Source organism: Acomys minous, assembly GCF_964271855.1.
Source record: "Acomys minous genome assembly, chromosome: 4".
NCBI classification, from domain to species: domain Eukaryota; kingdom Metazoa; phylum Chordata; class Mammalia; order Rodentia; family Muridae; genus Acomys; species Acomys minous.
This window is the reverse complement of record NC_140486.1, coordinates 94,667,318-94,687,794: the sequence shown is the minus strand read 5'-3', so window position 1 is coordinate 94,687,794 and position 20,477 is coordinate 94,667,318. Positions and strand designations below refer to the sequence as shown.

Below are 20,477 nucleotides of genomic sequence, written 5' to 3'. Positions count from 1 at the left end.
GTTACATTCGGTACTATCAACTCACAAAATACAAAAATATCCCTTTACCTCAGAGTAGAGCTCTATTTTCTGGCAACATCATTCAATAATGTAGAAAATTGCCATTTCAAACAAGAACTGTATTTGATGTGCCCTTTCGCACAAGAATAAGTGTATAATTAAATTATACACACACATTAATTATTCTTCACTGGCAATATACCACTTGATCTTCAGAAAAAATATGTAGGTCTAGTGCAATTATATTCAAATGGAAATTATTCATTTCATGCACCATAGGGACACAACTGAATATTCTTTTTTGTTTTTGTTTTTGTTTTTGTTTTTGGGACAGGGTTTCTCTGTGTAGCTTTGGCTGTACTGGACTCATTTTGCAGACCACGCTGTTCTCAAACTGACACCCACCTACAACTGAATATTCTTTAAAGAAATATTTAAAAGACATTTGGGATGCAGCTAATATTATTTCTAGAATAGAGTTTTACAGGTATGAATGCCTCTATGTAAAAATTAGAAAGTTAACAAATAACTTAATGTGCATCTCAAGGTCTCAGAGAAAGAAGAGCATGCAGAACTTCAAAGAGTAGATGATAAAAATAAGAAAGGGAAGAAATTAACGAAACAGAAACTGAAAGAACAACACAAAGAGTCAACAACACAAAGACCTGGATCTTTGAAAAGATAAAAATGATTGACATACTCTTATTGAAATTAACTAAAGAAAGGAGAGACTATAAAAATTAATAAAATTAGAGATAAAAAGGGTATTATAACAAAGTGCAATGAGGTCCAGAAGACTGTTAGGAAATATTTTGTAACTGTAACTCTTGGATAGCTAAAGTAAATGAATAAGTTATTAGTTGTATATTATCTAATAAAATTAAATTAGGAGAAAATACAAAGCTTAAATGTTCACAGCAATCAACAAGATTAAAATAGTTCTAGAAAATCAGTCAACAAAGAAAAGTTCCAAACCAGATGGTACAGACCTTATTTTATGACTCACTAAATGGATGCTAGGCCAGTGTTTCAGGCAGATACACACAGAGAGCTCCTTAGTTACAACGCTGGACTTGGCAAACAATTACTTTTGTCCCTGGTCCTTACCTTGAAGTCACCAGAAGAGAACATGCTGATGTAATTGTTCACCATCTTAAACACGAATCCCCGGTCCATAAAGGTAAAACAGCGCTGAGAAGATACAATTCCGAAGTCAGATCTTTTCCTTGAGGGATTTTAGAGTAATATTTAACTAAGTGTGCTACGTAAGTGTTTAAAAAAAATCTCTAAGGCATGTAGACATACTCCTCTGCAGGTAGCAACTACTTAAAATGCCACAGACAGTATAAACGTCTGACGTTCCAAACCCGCACCCATCGGCTGTTTAAAATATTGCTTGGAATCTTGCAGTGAGCCATCTCAGACTTTCTCTTTCAGGTTTGTCTGCGTTTTAATTATGTGCTTACATTTTATTATTGTTTTTAGTACAGTGATCCCAGAGTGGCTTGGGGTGGGGGTGGGAGACCATCTGCTGTGCATTCTGGGTGCGATGAGAAGTGGTACAATGGGCCAGCAATTTTTTCTTTCTTCTTGGCTTTCTTCAGCAAGGAACTGTTTTGTGTTTCATCCCGAGAAGCATACATTTGAAGAACAAAAAGAGGAGAACTCGAGATTTCTTTTTTCTTTTCTTTTCTTTTTTTTTTTTTTTTTTTTACTTATTTTTATGTTTCGCCTGCATTTGTGACTATGTGAGGATGTCAGATCATAGAGTTACAGACAGGTGTGAGCTGCCATATGGGTGCTGGGATTTGAACCCTGGTCCTCTGGAAGAGCAGTCAGTACTCTTAACCACTAAGCCATCTCTCCAGCCATTAGGGACCTGTTTGTGACTTGCATATTCTGTTGTCAGGTTCTCTTAATCCAGCTGGGAGGGTCTTAGGTCAAGTTTATAATGGGCACATTGATGATTATGGAATTCATCTTTCATTCAGTACCCGGCAAAGGTACTGCTTCCACTAGTGGGAGTAGGCTATTAGGAGGGGGACTCTGAAGCTTCCGGCCCTGGCCTTCCTTCTGTTTCCTTGTGTCAGTTATGTGAACAAATTGTCACACCCTCCTGCCACCATAGAACAGTGGATCCACTGCCTTCCCTGGGGAGATGGACTGTGGCACCCTGAAACCAGCAGTCAACAAGTCACTCCTTAAGTTGCTCCTGTCAAGCAGCTTGTGACAGCCTTGAGGGAAGTAAGGATCGTCTGATTCACACTATCTGACCACTGATGAGGAACTAGACAAGCCAAAGTGGGAAACATCTGGAGCCTTCTTGAGGAACGGCCATTAGCAGATTGCTGAGAGCACAAGAGATTTATAATGTGGCATCCAGAGGGCAGTGCTGAGATAGGAAGGCTCAGGGCTCACCGTTTCCTACCATGGGGCCAAATCAAGACTTTCAATTTTACATTCTCTAAATCTGGTACTGTTTCTGTTTCCTTTTTACTATTACTTCTAACAACCACCCCCAAAGCCTTTGCTGTCTTCTGTGCTAATAAATGCCATTAAATTGGAAGTATGTATGCTTGGTGGACATTTACAACACAAAAATCTTTCCATTCACAAACTTCTTGTGCGTTTGTGTGTGTATATGTGTATCAAACTGAAATCTATGTGATCTTTTGTTATTTTTATTAGTTATATGTATTTATTGCCAAACTATGCTTTTCACCATTACCGTTTACTTTTTCATCTTGGACATTTTCAATTGCTTCCACATGAGGTTTATACATAGGCAGCAATTACCTGTGTATAAATACACTACAAATAAACACTTCTCTACTTGAACACATACCAAACATCTAAGCCAAGAGCAGTATATATGAGGTCTTTTCCCCTTCTTTGAAATTTGCTTTGTCATCATTTTTTATTTTCAGTTTAGGGATGAAAACCTCAGTTGTTTCTTTAAGTGTATTTTGCTTACAAGCTGGACTTCATATAAATATTTGCACCGAATTTTCTACTCTGTCAAGCACTTCCAGTACGCTAGCAGCACAGCAATATGTTTTATTCTCATGGGCCTTAACGTGTGGTAGAAAATGCAAGTCACTTTTTCCCTCTTATGCTCTCATCCCTTTTAATGCATATCACCCTCTTTTTTTCTATTTTAAGGAAAATAAATAGGGGAAGTGAGTAGTAGAAGGTAGGTTCAGTGAAAGTAGAGACAGGGACGGTGAGGACGTAAAGGCCCCAGTAGCTAGCAGCCTGATGTGGATGAGAAGCCAGAGGCCTGGGGAAGGGCTAACCGGGGTGAGTGTGTGTGAAGACGCTGCCTGGAAACCCAAGTAAAAAATCTAAGAGGAAATAACAGAACACATGTGAGATGGAAAAGCAAGGGAGGAAATACTGGGCACCAAAGGTTCAAGTGGGTATGAGGGCAGAGGGACGAGGAGAAAGAGGGGTAGTAGGTGGCATGATCACAACTAAAGAGGTCTGAAAAAGCCTTATGAAATCCTACTAGTTTGGGAGATAATTGGAAATGTAAATAAAACCTGCTTCATACTCAAATTGATCATTTTTTTCTATGAATAGTTCATAACATTACCATCAGGCTAAAGAAAGCCAGAGGCCACATAAAAGCAGTGCCATAATCTTGAAGTTGGCTACGTAGTGTCATTATCTCATCAATGGCTCATCTAAAATGTCATGTCACAGGCGGACATACCTCAGGAGAATGACATCACCACAATGTAGCTCCTTTCAACATCTCCTCTTACTGTATGAACTTATTTAGAAAGCATCCTGACTTGACAACACTCGGATGCCCATTTTTACCTAACCTTTATTTATCTTTAATGAGTCTGTAAGTTAGAATGAGTATTAAAACACATTTCAAGAGAAGAGATGTAGAAGTGGAAGTGTTCCTCTTACTCCAGAGTTCTGATACTTCATCATAAATAGAGAGTACGTTAATGACACTTAGGATCTCTTGCAGCCACTTCCAGAGTGACTTAGACAGAACTGTGCCCTCACATAGATGTACCTTAAGGAACCTGGCAACGCTGTGGTTCGCCCTTTTCGTCTCCTCAAGGGCTTCCTTGTATTTCCAAATCACGTGGTCACACAGGCCCATCACCAGGTTGTCTAGCTCACTTTGGTAAGACTCAGGGAATCTTTGAGCTCTGGGAAGCTAAGGAAAGAATAATTTTACTAAAAATGTGGTGTGTGAATTACCAAGCCAGGACAGCAACAGAAAGACTTACCTTATTTTATAGGACAGCAAATCAAAGGAACTCTTTAGAAAACTTGAAAGCAGCAATAAAACTTGAAAGCCTTTTAAGTTTCAAGATCATAATTCTACCATTTTTTATTAAGTGTTCTCTTCTAGCCTGACTAGTAAATTTACACTTTTTCATTAAACACTGTTCATCTCAAATACTCAAATCACAAAGACATGTGCATTCATATGCCTTCATATGTTAATTCCTTCCTCTTGCCTTCCAAGAAATAACTATTAGACTTTAAATAAAACATATTAATTTAAAATTAATGTTGTTCTAAAACAATTTTCACTCAAATAGCTCCATTTATTTTAATTTAGAATAAAATTTAACATATAGGAATCCTTCCAGTAAAATCTATGAGTGCCCAGCTTTAAAAGAGACATCTATAGGCAGGAGCCCTTCCCAGTCCAAGAGAACATCACAAAAGAGAGTGTGAAAAGAATTTAAAACATGGAGGATTGGGAAGAGTGTCCTGAACTGCTGTCATCCAAGTATGACATTGCTATGGCTACTGTGCCCATAGAAACCTGGACAAGACTGGACCCTTAAGCTTTCAATCATGGGTAGAGAAAGTGCTGATGAGAGCCTACTTAGCTTCCCAAAGAGGCTAATGACTGTTAGTGAGTGCTGGAGGAGGGGATGTAGCTTTGTCATAGGTGTAGCCTATGCGGGGGTGGGGGGGTGGGGGGGTGGGGAGGGGAGGTTCAGAAAGAGAGGAAGGGGGAAAACAGGGTCATGGGGAGGGGTGGGTATGGTTGTAATATGTTGTATCTATGTATGCCATTGACAAAATGTAAAGAGCTATGATGATAATGAATGTCCAGGGGATGGCTCAGTTGACAAATTGCCTGCTTTGGAAGCAGGAGGAGCTGCAAAGGCTGGGCCTAGAGGCTTACACTGTCAACCCTATCTCAGTGGCTAGGAGCAGAGACAGGCGGATTCTTGGAGCTCATGGCTGGACTGTGAGGCCAATCACTAAATGACAGGTTCAGTGAGGGACTGTCTCAAGAAAATAAGGTGGAGAGTGATTGATGTCAACTTCAGGCCTCCATATGAACTCATACACATACACACACACACATACACACACACACGCACATTGTACACACACAACAATAAAAGTGTAAAAACCTATAATAAATAAGTACATAACTGGATGAGAATAGACACTGGTCTGAAATAGTTTATGACATGAGTTCTTGTCAGCCTAACTCTCTGGTTCCAGAATTTACCACAAATAAGATATATCAAGATCCTCATGACACTAAGTTCAGAAGAACATGGATGTGAGGTTATATATATATTTAATGCAACTTTATGGTATGTTCAGATGTCTGTATAGAAGGAGAAAGTTTGAGAGAGGCAAGCTGTTTCTTTGTGTATATACCGGCCTTTCCCGTAAGGTCAATAAAACCCATTCATCTCTACAAGTTGGCTTTAGTAATTTTGTCACTGCAATTAGAGTGAGATTGAAGCATGTAATTTTCAATTGCAAGCACCCAGCCCTTCATACTGTAAAAATACAAAACGCGAGGGCTGTTATTACAAGAGTTGTTTTAAATGGAGATTTAATAATAGGACATCGGTGCTGACTTTTATTTTTCTTTCTGTAATACCAGTTGTAAGTATTTTGAAGCCTCATCATTGCTCTTTCTGTACATTTAAAATTTGTTATTGAAATCATACAAATTGATAAAAATACACCAATTAAATCACACATTCCATTTTTACTCTTCTCCCTAGCAATAAGGGTAACCAATTTACCTGTACAAAAGCAGTAGTCATTTCGTTCCTTATTGTGCTTGTGTCTGTGTGGAGTATGTGTGCAGACAGGTATATATATGTGTGTGTGGAGGGGTGGAGGCCAGAGAGTAACCTCAGCTGTCTTCTGGTTGGGGATGCGAGGCCCCCTGTGTGCTTTCCTTCACCTTTACTGGTTATAGAGTGTCTCCTATCTCCCTCTAACATTTAGCTCTTCTTTCATTAGAGAAAATGCCACAAAGCTGTGGCTTTGAAAGGAAATAGACAAAGTCTAGGGAAGCAGACTCACCTCGTCCTTGCTGAAAAGGCCTCTCTACCTAAAGGCTTCCTGGGCCCAACGAAGAAGGATAGAGGAGCTGTCATAATAATCTATGAATTATGAAAACTATGCTATGAAAACTAGGTAGCATCTACAAGAGCAACACGAAATATATTTAATATTAGAACCCTGAAGCTATCTGATGAAAGGGATATAATATAAAAGGGCATACATTAGGATCAAGAGATAAGCAGGCATTTTATGAGCATGTGAGATTAAATAGTAGGTAACTTCCTGTAGGCGTTGATGGCTTTTCAGATCCTAGAAATGGATTTATGTCACTTGAAGTCAAACTGTAAATGTCTTAGCCACTGAAGCAGAGGATGCAGGTTGGGGTAGAGTTGTAGAAGGAAGCATACACGTAGGAATTGCTATTAACTCAGACCATTAAGCCTATTAGAACACGAAGTCGCACAAGAGAGCACAGTAAACACCCGAATGACCCCCAGTCACCAACAAGGTGCTGATACTCTCATCATTTTGATGTTCCATGGTGTCTTGTGGACAGCAGAGGCAGTCATAGGACTGATTCATTAACAGCCATAGGGGCAATGGGTCACCCTAATAACAGAGGTCATGTGATTTGCTTGGCTGTGGGGTCGTGACTAGTGGCAAAGCCAGGGGCATATCCTAGGAACTTGACTCTGAGGGACACATACAGCTGGATAATGATGTGTGAAATACTCAGGAGCTGGGAAATGGTGGTAACTGACATGCATAAAGGACTCAGGGCCAGAAACTGGAAGATGAGGGTGTCTATTTCATTATGTAGATTTCTGGACGGAATTAACTTCTACATCCAGTGTATATGAATTGAAGAGAACACTGAGTTAGAGGAAAGCTTCTGAAAACTGTACTAAGTAACGTGTGCAGTAAAGAAAAAGATCGGTTTTTCTTCAGAAAGCCTTAGGGACAATTACCAAGGCTATGTATACTAGAAAGAGGGGGGACGATCTCTTCAAGTACCATCGAGGTATCAAACATGAAGAAGAAACTGACATTTGGATCAACACTGAGCATGGAGCTCATTGGTTGGAGCTGTCCCTGTGAGGCTGGCCAGAGAGAGCCCTGACATGCCTGTCTCCCACTAGGAAGGCAAGTCAGAACGATGTCACTGAACCCTACCGTGCCCGCCACTGTTCTGACTCTACTCCCAGCGGTGCAGGTAGGCGGGGGCGCGTGTTAGAGCTCCTCCTTGGCTTTATCCAAATGGGAGCTGAGAGAGGTGTGTGAGAACCCAAGGCATTCCCTTGCGTGCTCACGGTCGGGTGCCTGATCACACGCGGCCACCCTGGCTGCAGCAATGTCAGGCCACCGGATTGTCCCCACTCTGGGAGGAGGGTCTGGGTCACACACTCTGCTGGGTCACCAAGACCTTCCCAGCCATGAGCTAGAGGGAGAGGATCTGGAGTGGAGAAAAAGGGATGGTGTGCTCAGGCAGGCAGGATTCTGAGGAGACCAGCAGCTGTAATAAGACCTGGAGTTCATTCCACCCACTGCTCTTCTAAGAGAGGCCTATCGGGGCCCGTGGGGGAGCAGATTCTCCATTGTGTGCCCTGTGCCATGATAACTGCAGATTGCAGAAGCCCGGACATTTCTGTAATGCATGAAAAACATGTAAAAAGCTGCCATATCCGAGACCCAAACAATCATTGCTGGCAAAAGCACATTATCTCAGGCTGCCTCCAGTCAGTGATGGAGCTGGCAGAGACTTGCCCGCAGGATCCGTGTGTGCAGAGCACCATTTCTCCAACAACCATCCTTTGCTTCCAGATTGGACACATTGGCCAGGCCGAAAGCTGGCTCATTTTAAACAGCCCCTCTTCCTTCTCCATTTTCTCTCATAGCTATCAGACTTGCCCACCTCATATTTCCTGTCCTGTTTGTCCTTTATAGTTATGTCTCCTCAATGTATCTTTGTATTTGTAATTTTTGTCTTCACATCTGCTTCTGAATGGGCCTCTATTAACACACACGGCCATTTATTGCACTTAAAAAGCAATTAACATAAATTGCTAAGGTTTTACACAGCCAATAAAAGTGGAACTAATGAGAATATGTTCATTAGTGTAATTGTTGGATGATATTACATTGCTGTATTACCTGTGAGCTTACCTGAATTTTACTTGTGTCAATCAAGTGCTGTGCCATTGATTTTAGAATAATTGCAAAGAAGAACCAAGAATGCTGTAAGGGAAAAACAAATAATAGAGGATTTATTAATCTATGGTAAAATAATGATAATTATAATGTTTACAATACAAGAGAGCTGTGCTTTTTAAAAAGTAAATGAGTAGGTAAAGTGGACTAGAGCAGTAACATATCTTAAAGTAAATTAGTAAGTCAAATGGGCCGGGGCAGTGACACAGTCTCTGCTACTATAGGATAACCTTTATCAAAGTTATAATATATTATAATACTATATAATATATTACATTATATATAATATATAACATATTATATAATATTATATGTTATATGTTATATATTATATAATATATGTATATAATATAATATATTTATACATAACATATATAATATATATTCCAGTTTCTTAATAATATAAACAATTAGGGTAAAAAGTTGACAATTTGCTTGAGATGGCTTTCTGAGCACTTGCTCATGAAAGATTTATTTGTGGGATTCTGTTGCACGTAAGTTAGAACCGAAATGAAGCGTTTGTGGCAGGATCTTCATCAGGCTCTCAATTTTGTGCTCATTTTCATATGTGTTAATTATTTCCCACCAATACTTACACAGTGACAGTGTACTTAAATTTTTTTTTAATCACTAAACTCCACATAGAAAGTGCTATTCTTAACCAGTTCTCCTGAGACTGCCCTTTTAATTCAACAAACTATGCTTAGAGTCTGTCTCATCATTATGGAGCCATTAGCATGGGGTCATAGTACTGCACCGGCCACAAACTGGCTGTGTTTCAAATGCCCTTTGGTGGCAGAACAAACATGCTCATGGTGATCTTATACGTGGCTGGCGCAGTGCTTTGGAAACCTACGCACGAGCATCGACCTCATTCAGAGGGAGTGGCTTAGGCGAAAGGGAGGCGGGGCTAATGTCTGGCTTAGTGAAGGGATTCCATCACTTCAAGGAAAAAAAATCAAAGTGTCTGCTTGATGTTGGAAGTGAAACTCACAGTATTAGGACTTTTAAAAAAGAATCCAAGGCATACTGAAACCACGTCCATCACCTACCTTGTCCCAAACTGTACTCAGTATACCAAATGTCCCGCCATTTGTTTCTGAAGTTAACAGATTCTCTCTCCTCTGATGGTGGTCCACAGGCATGTCCCAATGCTCATGGTTTCTCTGAGTTCATTTAACCCCTCCCATCCTTGTCCACAGTGGTACTCGCAGACCCAGAGCTGTGCTACATCTTTACTGAGTAGTAAAGACCCTTCCTGAACCTGCAGTGCTCTGGTTCCCCCATGGGCAGCTCCCTTACTTTCTTTCCATTTTCTTCTCAGGGGTTCCGTTCTCCATCAGGCCACCTGTCTACCCTCGTAGAGGTACAAGTCTCACTTTTTTCCCTGAGCATGCTTATTCCTATTACTTACTCTATGTTTTTTTCTCATTCTATTTGCCATCAATGTATAATTGATGTTTAATCAATAGCTCATTTTGCCCCCAGTATAAGATAAACTCCCAGGACACGGAATTTTAGTCGTTGTTGTAATGCATCCCAAGTATCAGGCGTCTGGCTGCTTTATCTTGGTTGAATGAATGAATATACTCACAAGGCTCCTTTAAAAAATTAGCTGCTTGGACTGTCAGATTTAGATATTTTTTGTGTGTGAACTTCTGCTGATGGCCTATGATGTCATATTACCTTTCTAAGTATTTGCTAATCATTTGCTCTAGTTAGGTGAATTTGTCAAATCACAATAGACAAGAAGCTTGCATCTAAAAATCAGAGTTCCATAACATTGTTTTATAGGTTTTTTTTATGGTCTCTTTTTCATGCCTGCTTATGTGTTCCAATTTGAGACCAAAAACTTGCTATCACTCACTTACTCTTTATTGTAAATATGCTCTTTAATATACCATTATATCCCTTTCCTAAGAAGTTTTCTTACTGTAACTAGCTGTCCAATCTTCATGCTATACTTACTGTTTGTGAATGTTTTTAATAATTTTTTATAGTAATCCATTCTGCCTTTAGATCAAAGTGCTTAACTTGGGTACAACCTATCCCCCTCTGCTCTCTTGATATAGACACCCCCTTTTACTTGATACGCAGATATAACTCAGTTTTGAATTGAAACTTATGTTACAATCTAGAAGCGAAAAGACCTGTGGAGATCAGCGAGCCCTGTGATAGGAATTCTGTTTCCACTATTAAGAAGAGAATTACCTTTAGGACATGTTTGACTATCATCGAATCATTTGACTTCAAAAGATCACTCATATTTTTAGCCAGTTCTTCATGTATCGTTCTTTCTTTGTAGGACCTGGTCTTGAATACAAACTAAAGAAAACCCAAAAAGTGAACAAAATTAATTACCCTTTAAACACTTCTAAGGTTATACAGATATCTCATTTCTCATAATCAATTGCTTGTGTCAGCTTTTGTCATGGAGTCATGGAGGCCTGGCGATATGAGTAGGACACACTTGCTCCTATTTGGGGTCTTTGCAGAATAGGGCCCTGCTCACCTAAGCTCTCCTGGGCACTCTTTTTTTTTTTTTTTTGTAGAAATCAAGAGAAAGGCCCAGAGAGCCATTGAGCAGGTTCAAGGGATCACGGAGGGCTTGGACCCACCTACTTAGGACACACTCCCCTTCTCTTTCCTTCCACCGGTAACGGGTGGCATGGTAGCAATTCTTCATCCTGAAAGGGTAGAGCACCCACTCAAATAGCCAAGTGGGGAAGCGGGTGCCTTCCAGAGGTGAGGACGTGGGTCCCTCACAAGGCCAGGTTCTAGCATCAAGAGGTTGATAAGCATCAGCCATCAGTAAGATAACAAATGCAGCCTACTTGGCCTTTCTTTTGTCTAAGGATTATCTTGGTGATGCTTCCTCTTATTTATTCATATATTTTAAGAACGTACGTATATCAACACACACATTTTGAAGACATAAAATGTTTCATATGGAATTGTAGTAGCTTATATAGGAGATGGGTTTGCCTCAGGAAAGGATATTGCCTTCACGGCAGTCACAATTTAGGATAGGCTACAACTGAGAGGGAAGGCAGCCAAGAGACTGATACATAGTCTTTTGGATTTGTATTTTTTCTTTGGACTTGGACGCACATTAGGACCATGGTATGCCCTGAGGTGTGAAGCTCTTTCAAAGGCGAGACACAGAGTTAGTGGACTCATAAAACCAGCTACAGCCAAGGGTGACTAATTTTCCTTAAGCATTGTGCTTCATATATAGACAAACCCACCATCAACTGTCTAATCCAATGCAGTTATTGAGCCTGAAAGGTAATTCATTTCAGCAAGCACTGGGATATCCTTACATTGCAAACCTGATTCTTAGAATTTCCAGTGCTGTAAATCCCTGTGAAATACCCCCATTTCATTAGATGGACTTAGACACACATCTTTGAAAAGGACATGGTGTATGTGTGCAATTTTGATACTGTAGATGGAGTGAGTTAGCAGCACTTAGTACCACTGAACTTGACATGGTGTTTCATTTACTTGTGAATAATATAAATTACAATGACTATCACATCACTCAAGGATATACAAGCATGTGTTAGAATCAGCCCATCAGTTTTTTTTTTAACAGTGCTAATGAGTTCGGGATTTAATATACACCTATATGTTAAATGCCCCTCCGTCTATGGTAAAAATAACTTCAGACTCCCAGCTCAAGGTCAGGCTGTTAACCAAATAACTTGTGTATCATAGGAAAAAAGTGATGTTTCTTCTTTTCAGGGCACTTTACTGGTTAGACTTTAGTCTCTCATTTCTTAGTTTAGGGATTCTTCCAGAAAGGCACATGGGTTGGCTGTACTTATTAGGAAATGTTTGTTTATTTGAAAATGAATTCTAAAATATTCTTAGGAATTTTCAATCTGACATTTCCTGTAAGTGTATTTCTGGAGTTGAACTACTTTAGAACAAAGAAGATAAACTGCCTCTCTTCTGTGTTGCAGACTGAGATGCTCTTGCCAAGATATTTCATGTTTCTTGGTTGGGAATGAAGCCCATTCCAAGATACATTTCTAGGAGCTCCGTAGAGGAAGAGTCTGAGCATCCAAGGTTTTCACAGGAGCTGACCTTGGTGATGGCAGAAGTAGCCATGGCAGTTGAAGTCCTTAATATATTTTTAGACAACTCCATTTGAAAGAGGATATTGACACTACGGTTGAAATGGAGTTGCCAGAATCAACCTACAAAGATTCAAGGCATCGTTTTATTTGCTTGTTCTCTTTGTAGGTTGAAATAGAAAGTTGGGGTAAACATTGAGAAGATAAATTCTCTCCCAGTAATTCCATTGGTGAGTACACTCATCAATCCACTAGCAAAGTAAGGGTATTTGTAAGTGGAATTAGCTTTTGTCAATTAAAGTCAGGGTCCAAGCATATAAAAGTATATCCCAGGGATGTTGCTGTGAAATAACTATTTCTAGTATCAGGTTATTTTAAAGAGGGGCACACACCCATGCTATGGTATTTGAGGAAGCTATCCAACATTTATGGCAGAAAATACACAGTCAGGAACCATTGCTAGGGGAATCGCAGAGTGGTCCATTCAAGAATGAGATTTATAGCTACTTTCTTTTGTAGGTACATTTCTATTGACACCAATTATTGATTTTAAAAAAGCATTTTTTTATCACAAAGGGCTCTAATTCTTATCCAATTGCATTTATAAGCATCTAGGATGCACAAATATATGTTTATTCCTATATATGACTTGAATATATTTCCTTCCCAAATCAACATCCAAATAGGAATGTAAGCTCTGTATGTATTATATAGTAATTTAGGATGCTTGTATCCACTCCTAGATTGGATTCATTCTGTATAGTCAATGAAACCATGATTGGGGCAGAGCTGTCAGAATGCAAACATCATCCCAAGTTCATTGGCATCAATTCACAGCCGACTGAGGATGAGAATAGAACATCTCCAAGTAGACACTTGACAAGGGACACCGAGGAAGCAGTGCACACCAATGAGATGGGCAAATGGTTCATGCCAGAAGATAAAGGACTCAACATACCAGAAGCAGGTACAAATATACAGTAACTGGGGAAATGAAATAATGCCTGAGAAAACAATAAAAAGAGCTAAGAAAACGTTACAGAAGAAACACAGAGCATTCAACAAACCCGCAGACCTCTTTTTAAATTAGCGAAGAAATTTCAAATATTTCTAATGTCAGCTTCAAAGGAGCAGCACGTTAGTTTTCTCCTTTTTTCCCCCTTTCCACTATTTCCATGACAATATTCATTTACACACGCATGTAGCACTTTTACATTGAAGCAATACAACTAGCCCATGAAGGCAGAGGCATGGAATTCTGCTAGTGGGGACTTATGTTCTGACCATGGTGGGCACCATTGAACCTCAGGGTGAGAACCCCCCACTCAGTGCAGACAGGAAACAAGACAAGCCACACAGCACAGTGGACATGACCAGTGCCCTAAGGGTGACTCCCTACCTTAATGTATGACTGGACGGAATGGTCTAGCTGCTCCTCATGACACTTGGCCACAATGTCAGCCAGAACCCTGAAAAAACCAAGGATGTTCAGTGGCCCTGGCAGAAGGAATGCAGACAGCACTTTATTTTAACACTGTAGTGCTTGGAAGATGGGGTATTTCATGAACGGGTGAATAGATGAATGAATGAACCAACCGATTTACATCCTTCTCTTGCCTTCCTCACTCACTATCACCTGGGAGCCATTTCCAAGCAGAAGCATCCCAAGCACTGACTAAGGTATACATAAGGCCTTGGGTGTAATAGCTGGACGCACTGTGCTCGAGTTGAATGTATGCACTTGCTGACGTTGTCTTCCTGGAAAAGGTATCATTTTTAAAGCACCTAATTGGGCTCTGATTAACGATCATGTTCCATTTTAAAGAGCTCACCTTCCAACCTGTGAGCAGAAGACCTATTTCTGGAAAAAGAGATTAGGTTAAGCTGTATAGTGCCCTCATTAGCTGGGCTAGGGTTTCATAGAGCAGCGGTACACTGATACTTTTTCATATTAACATGACCAGTTGCTACATCGTTGGAGAACTTTGGGAGATCTCAGAAATACCAAAAGATGTAGAGGTGGCCATATTTAAGAATTTTGTTGAAAAATCAACATGGAAATAAGCACTCAGCTGAAAGGGACACTAGTTAATTGTGCAATTTGGGATTTTTAATCTAGGTTCAGAACTGGGTAGTTGTGGAAATGATAGTGACCTTAAAGAAATTCTCAGAACTTCAGGGGTTTATGTTAAAAACAAAGGTAAAAGCCTTCACTGCAAAAAGGATAAGTAGTATATCTCTGAGCTAGGAAGATACAGCCAGTATTTCAACACTAGCTGTGATTTTCTCCCATAATGTTAGGGCTACTTTTGAAACAAACCAATATAAGTATATTGTTAATTCAAAACAATGTAAATGCGAAATTCTGAGTTCATGACCAGACTCATTAGTGATGGCGGGAGAGTAGGTTGTGACCAAATTTAACACAAAAGAAAGGAAACATGTAATTAAAAAATTCTGTGGGACTATGAAATGATACAACTATTGTGGTAAACACTCTATCAGTATAGTAAAAAAAAAAAAAAAAAAAAAAAGAAGAAGAAGAAGAAGAAGAAAGAAAGAAAAAAGAAAAGAAAAGAAAAACCCAGGCTAACACTAAACAAATGAATTGTACAGCTAGTGCCTTACAGTGGATTCATGTCAAAGGTAAACTATTAGAGCTACGTTTACATAGAATTTATATATGGATATTTAAAGTGATTTTATTCTTTATAGCCCCCAAATGGAAAAAAAATTGGGACATCTATTAACAACTGAATCCTTAAACATACTGTGGTACGATCCGTATCATATACTACTACTCAGCTGTGAAAAGAAGTGACCTAGTCGCAGATGGACAGCCTGGGTGGATCTTAGGAAAACTGTGATGAGTGAAAAAAGCTAACGCCAACTGACTACACACAGCATAATTTCATACATACACAGATGGGTAGGTGTCTGTGCTGCCAGTCAGGGAGAATAAGTAACAGGAACTCCCATCCTCTTCATATTATCCCTTTTAATTGCTTATGAATCTACAGTTATCTAAAAATAAACTAAAGACACAAAAGAAACACATGTAGCACTCTACTAATGATAATAATTAGAGGTCAGAAAATAAGGGTTTGAGAGGGAGAAATGCTTAAATCTGAAAAATATGCTCACATGAAATGTATACATATGTGGCTATTTCTTTTGTTGTTGTTGTCTTTGGTTGTTTGTTTTGAGACAGGGTTTCTCTGTGGAGCCTTGGCTGTCCTGGACTCACTTTGTAGGCCAGGCTGGCCTCGAACTCACAGAGATCTGCCTACCTCTGCCCGCCTCCCCTAGTGCTGGGATTAGAGGCTTGCACCACTGCACCCAGCTCTTATGTGGCTGTTTCGCTGACAACATATCATCAGGGTTCTGCATGACCAAAGGTTACCCACGTTGCTATGGATACCTGGTGACAGTCGCACTGATTTCATCTTCCTCACTCTGCACTAGAATTTTGAAGAGCTGATTCAAGATGATCGGCAGGAAGCTCATGATGGAGTGGATCTTGTCCACATTTAGTAAGTTCTGCAGCGAATTGGTGGAAAGAGACACACAGATAAACAAGGGAAATAGGCCAACACGTTCTGCAGGTGTTCTCAGGAATGGGATGTGCCTAGCACAGCTCCACTTTGTCTGACCTTTCATCTCCTTGCTTCCCTGTGGCAGAGAGTGTAGGTCAAGTTGAATGGATTCTGCCTAATTAGCAATGGTAAATACATTCTAATTTTCAATTATACTTTATTTCGGATAAAAGGCTGATCTTTGACTTTTCTCCCTTTTTTTAAATAGGTCAGAACCATGTAGAAATTATGAAGTAAAAGTCATTTGCTCCCTGAAAGGTAATGCCTTTTAAAGTCCTGACTAATCACCTCTTCTTAGCTTGCTCTTCATGGGAAATAGGTTGGCTCTGCCAGTTTTCATGCAGGAAACCACTAATTCCACATGCCACGTTACCTTACAAGCACGGACAAAACTCGGGGTTGGCGACTGAGACATGTCTTTTTCTCTTTTCTGGCAGTGATGGAAAAACGCATTCACATGTGGGTCCTGCAAAGGCAAAAGAAGGGTTAATTTGTGATGGCACACAAACTCGGTGACAGCGGCCAGCCCTTCAAGACAGCGTTTCCTCATGAAATCAGACATTAAAGCCCCCTTTCCCCAGAGACAGTGGGGTCAACTGAAGGCCCCAGTCTGAACTACAGCACTCCGAGGATGCCCGCTCTCTCACATGTTTCATACTCACAGTTCCCTCATCCATCTTGGCCAAATAGCCCTGGCTAGAGAATGACAAACCTTGGCTGGCTGGATTCTTTCCTTCCTTCCTTCCTTCCTTCCTTCCTTCCTTCCTTCCTTCCTTCCTTCCTTCCTTCCCTCTCTCTCGGCCAGGACTGCCTCTTTTCTTCTTTTCCTGCTATCCTCTTATTCTTTCCTTTCCTCCCTCCATATTCTTTTCTTTCTAATGTCCATTATATTTCAAAAGAACTTTATAAAACTCTCTTACATATTTCAGAAGGGCACTGTAGCTTTTGACATGCCTAGGGGTATTACCAGGCTTTACGTGTCAGCATTGGTCTGGTTTTAGGGCACAAGCCAAAGTGTGACATAAGAATCCAGGAAATCTTTTTATTTTTTTTTTAATCTGTTGGAATCTCTCCAAGTTCTGAGCTGAGTTATGTAGTCGAGAAATGAAAAAACAATGTGAAGTTGAAAATGTATCTGTCATGCCTCTCCAGTGGACAGTCTAGGTGGGCATCAGGCATGGATTCCCCTCGCACTGGCGTTTCAGGGTGTGCCGTTCCCGTTTTCTATTTGCAGTTCATTTCCTCCCAGATATGTTTTTACATATTTGTCCAGCTGGTTGTCAGTTACCGAAAGCTAGCTGACTGCCTGTCAGGCTCCTGGTCGGTCTTTTTGACAGAAGGAGAGCAGGGCAGATGTGATCACTTCAATTGTGGGCTGTCCGTCTAGCAGCAGGGTGGCCAGCTTCCACAGGCACCTGTTTATTTACAACCTGAGGAGTGCTTCACAGTAAAAGCAAGATGCCTTCTGGGCAGGTGACAAGATAGCCCAGGGTTGTCTTTTGTTCAGAGAACCAGGAAGACTTAGGAGAAGTGACAGTGGTGCTAAGATCTGAATGACATTAGGGGTCTCTCAGAGAGTACACTCTAAGTCTCCTCCTTGGCACGTTCAGCCACCTGTCCATCTCACATCTCATGAAACGATGCTTTCCCCACTATACACGCAGGAGTCACTGTCAGATTTTTACATCACAGCCTGTGCCTTTATTGTAGGACATGGTACTCACCTGAGTATTCACTGTTGATACAACAAAGGTTGACACTTTGAAAAGTGGTTTGCCACCATCGACCCATTTAACGTCGCTTCCGCCGTGCTGCAATGAAGAGTTTGCTACCATCACTGACAATTCGAGAGAAAGGAGTCAAGCCAGGACAGTTTGCTGTCCTGAACTGTTATTCCCACAATTGCTCTAGAGATGGAAAAATGTGCAAATTCATTTGGAAGTTTTTTGGATGAACCTGACATACTTTCTTTCTTTCTTTTCTTTTTGTTGTTGTTCTTCAGTAGAAGAGCATTGGCTTTTTAAAAAAATGCATTTTATTAATTTATTCAGATTACATCTGAATTGTTATGCCCTCACTTGTATCCTCCCGTTCCTCCCTCCCTCCCTCTTTCACCCTATTTCTCAGCCCTAGGTCAGTGACAGAAAGGGAACTCCTCCCCCACTATATGGTCACAGCCTATCAAGTCTCATCTCGGCAGCCTGTTTATCCTTTCTCTGAGTGCCACCAGGCCTCCCCACCAAGGAGAAGTGGTCAAATATGGGGCACCAGAGTTCATGGAGCCTGACATACTTTCATGGAGTAATTTTTTAATGTTTTTTTTAGAAGCCATAAATAAAATAAGAGTTGGATTATTTATCATAAATTGACTTTGTAACTACAATGGGCATACTATCATGCTAGTTTAAATAGCAAGGAAAAAGATAGCCAGATTTCCTGGTTGATCTTTATTTATTTATTTTTGGTAAATTATACATTATTCAATACCTTTCCACTTGTAGAATCTTGAATGCTTAAATAATTAGGAGGCAGAATCGTTGCTATTGGGATATGATACTCCTGCGAAGCTATCTGATCATGTTTCATCAGAGGAAGCCAAGCATATCCCACTGCAAAGAAACAACACAGAGAAAACTTAGAAGATAAACCTCTATGCTAAGAAGCACAGACATACCATCTGTCACTATGAACATTAACTTCATTTAAGAATCAATAAATCACATCTTTTCAAAATGGTCTCCAACTTGAGTTATGTCACATTGACCTACTTGAGGTCACTTCTGGTAAGTACCTGAAGTCTCCAGAGCCTCTTTCTTTTTGGCATTAGCTTTGGCATTGATGTCACATGTGATATGATAAAAAGAAAACAAAAGGTGGTGCTTTTCATGGAGTTGTGTTGGTAGCTCAATTTTCACCTGCAAGTCAAGACATCACAGTTGAATTGGGATTAAAATCATTTGCTTAGCATTAGCACAAGACAACAGCCTTGAAGGAGGCAAAGTGAAATTTAGGTCCGTGTTTTATCAAAAATGATTTAATGCTCAACAAATATTCAGTCTGATGGCTGTAATATTGTAATATGCTATTTTTACATCTCATTGTGGTCGATGGAAATTTAGATTGTCTCTATTGCCTCTCATTCCATAATTTACATTTCTAGAGTATGTATTAAGCACATATGTTCATAAACACATATTTACCGACAGAAATACAGATCATAAAGAAAACATTAAAGAACTACTATAAGTAAAGCATAAGTCTTGGCCTCCAGAGTGTGCTCATGCACGTGAGTATTACACGGACACTTGTTTGCAGTACAGAATATCAGATACTGCCGCAGAATCAACACCTGCCCTTTACTATGGTGCCCAGGGAATTCATGTGCACATCACTGACAACTCTGCCTGCAAGCAAGGTAACCCAAGCCTGGCATCTACTTCTCTAAAACAACACAAACATATGAAATGGCTTATTGTAGTAGCAAATAAACATGATGCCTCTGATTAGACACAAATATAAAACATAAGATTGCCATGGGTTCTTCTATATGTCTGGAAAGAATGGGTTTGAAATAACTACCTATATCTTATAGCAACTTCCAAGGTAGGTTTCAAAGCTCTGTCACATGTATTTCAGTTCCCCCATTGTCTTGTGAAGGGGATACTACAGAGGTGAGACTCAAGGCCAGAGATATTGAGAGCTCTGGGTGAGTAAAAGATGGTAGAGTTAGCGATAGGGGGTTTCCAAGACAGTCCTGAATCTTCTAATGGCCCCTGTACACCAGGATTCCAGGAGCCTATCCAAGTAACCTGCACTTAGCTTTGTATGAGTCGCTAAGTTGTTCTGAGAAAAGTTACGTCAAGCAATGACCAATTACAATGGACTACTAGTATTAGTAACAATATTTGTATTATGTATCTGGGTAGTTACTTTCACTCTATTTAAGAAAGGAATTAGGACTGTAGATTTCAAAGTGTGGTCCCTGCAGTGGTAGCATCAGTATCACCTGGAACCATACAATCTCAGGCCTAACCCAGACATGCTAAACACCTGAATCCTAGTGATCCCTCTTAAAGAATCTTCCAGATACTTCATATGTATGATAAAGCTTGAGGATCCCTTGATTTTGATGATTTGCCAGCTAATATATTATTTGTATCAGTGTACTAAAGTAGTTATAAAAGCCAGTATACATTTCAAAATACACAATGATAAGCAGAACACTAGGACATTTCTTCTTAGCCAACTTCAAGATTACATAACAATGCATCAAATACTCAAGAAT

At 40.0% G+C, this 20,477-nt stretch overlaps 1 protein-coding gene across 12 annotated transcripts in view; it reads right to left on the bottom strand.

The window, feature by feature from the left end:
* DOCK10 (dedicator of cytokinesis 10) overlaps nt 1–20,477 on the bottom strand; it is a 259,148-nt gene that overhangs the window by 47,769 nt on the left and 190,902 nt on the right. For all 12 annotated transcript variants that reach the window (XM_084780928.1, XM_084780930.1, XM_084780929.1 and 9 more), the window contains exons 20-29: nt 18,984–19,107; nt 18,680–18,801; nt 17,917–18,003; nt 16,566–16,658; nt 16,018–16,136; nt 13,996–14,065; nt 10,726–10,839; nt 8,470–8,541; nt 4,034–4,180; nt 1,108–1,191 (exon numbers count right to left, since the gene is read on the bottom strand). In XM_084780928.1, coding sequence (XP_084637054.1) covers nt 1,108–1,191; nt 4,034–4,180; nt 8,470–8,541; nt 10,726–10,839; nt 13,996–14,065; nt 16,018–16,136; nt 16,566–16,658; nt 17,917–18,003; nt 18,680–18,801; nt 18,984–19,107 — 1,032 coding nt within the window. The remainder of the gene's footprint in view (nt 1–1,107; nt 1,192–4,033; nt 4,181–8,469; nt 8,542–10,725; nt 10,840–13,995; nt 14,066–16,017; nt 16,137–16,565; nt 16,659–17,916; nt 18,004–18,679; nt 18,802–18,983; nt 19,108–20,477) is intronic.